This window comes from Monopterus albus, unplaced genomic scaffold, assembly GCF_001952655.1.
Source record: "Monopterus albus unplaced genomic scaffold, M_albus_1.0 scaffold30.1, whole genome shotgun sequence".
NCBI classification, from domain to species: domain Eukaryota; kingdom Metazoa; phylum Chordata; class Actinopteri; order Synbranchiformes; family Synbranchidae; genus Monopterus; species Monopterus albus.
The window spans coordinates 681591-682512 of NW_018127910.1; the positions used below are offsets into that span (position 1 = coordinate 681591).

Below are 922 nucleotides of genomic sequence, written 5' to 3' on the forward strand. Positions count from 1 at the left end.
GAATGAGGGCTGAAAATTTGCTTTAGCTTAGCACCCTATATACATTATTTATATGTGATGTTTATCTGTATGGTATCAGTTAAATAAACAAATAAAAAGATAAATAGCACATCACACCTGGACTACTTGGGTGGACACTCCAACACTGACATCCATGTTAATGTTGTAGTCTGACATTTTGGAAAATGTGGTTATTTTTTTCTTCTTTCTTGCCAAGCATTAGATAAGAAGGTCAATAATTATTTGTTTATTAATGTGAACCTACAGTCAGCAGCCATATAGCTTATGAACTTAATAAATAGACTGAAAGGAAAACAGCCTGGCTTGGTCCAAACACAGCAACCTGCACTTACCTGCACCTCTAAACATTATTAACACATTATGTTTTCACTGTTTAATCCATACAAAAAAAACAACCTCTAGTGTCAAAACAACAATTTGAGAAGTTGAGTTTATGTGCTGAATTGAAAAATGACACGGTGTTTGGTGGTTTGGACAGAGAATGCAAAGGATTTTTCACAAACTATTAAATATGATGATTTAGAGTGATTTCCTGTTTATCTGTCTCATTATTTTGAACCCTTAAACTACCATGTGTTCAAGGAGCTATGTCCCACACATTTCTATACTGCGGTAAACACATAGGTGATACTTGGCACATCTAGTATCCGTCATTTATTTCAAACTGAATGTGCTGAATCACAATGCCTGTCATATCCCTCTGAAAGAAAACACTGTTGAGTCATTGTCATCCTACCAGAATCTGTAGGAAGATAGAAGACCAGGCCAGTCAGGAAGGAGAAGAGCATGCAGGGGATGATGACGTTGACAATGAAGTACAGCGGAAGCCGCTACATTAGGAAGTGGTAGGTGATGTCCAGGTATGGGGTGTCTGGGCCGCAGGAATAGTACACCCTGTGGT

The 922-nt window shown here is 38.0% G+C and overlaps 1 protein-coding gene across 1 annotated transcript in view; it reads right to left on the minus strand.

Moving 5' to 3' along the window:
• LOC109958073 (acetylcholine receptor subunit alpha) overlaps nt 1-922 on the minus strand; it is a 7280-nt gene that overhangs the window by 2419 nt on the left and 3939 nt on the right. The window contains 1 exon segment of the mRNA XM_020596415.1: nt 758-915. Within this exon segment, the coding sequence (XP_020452071.1) occupies nt 758-915 (158 nt within the window).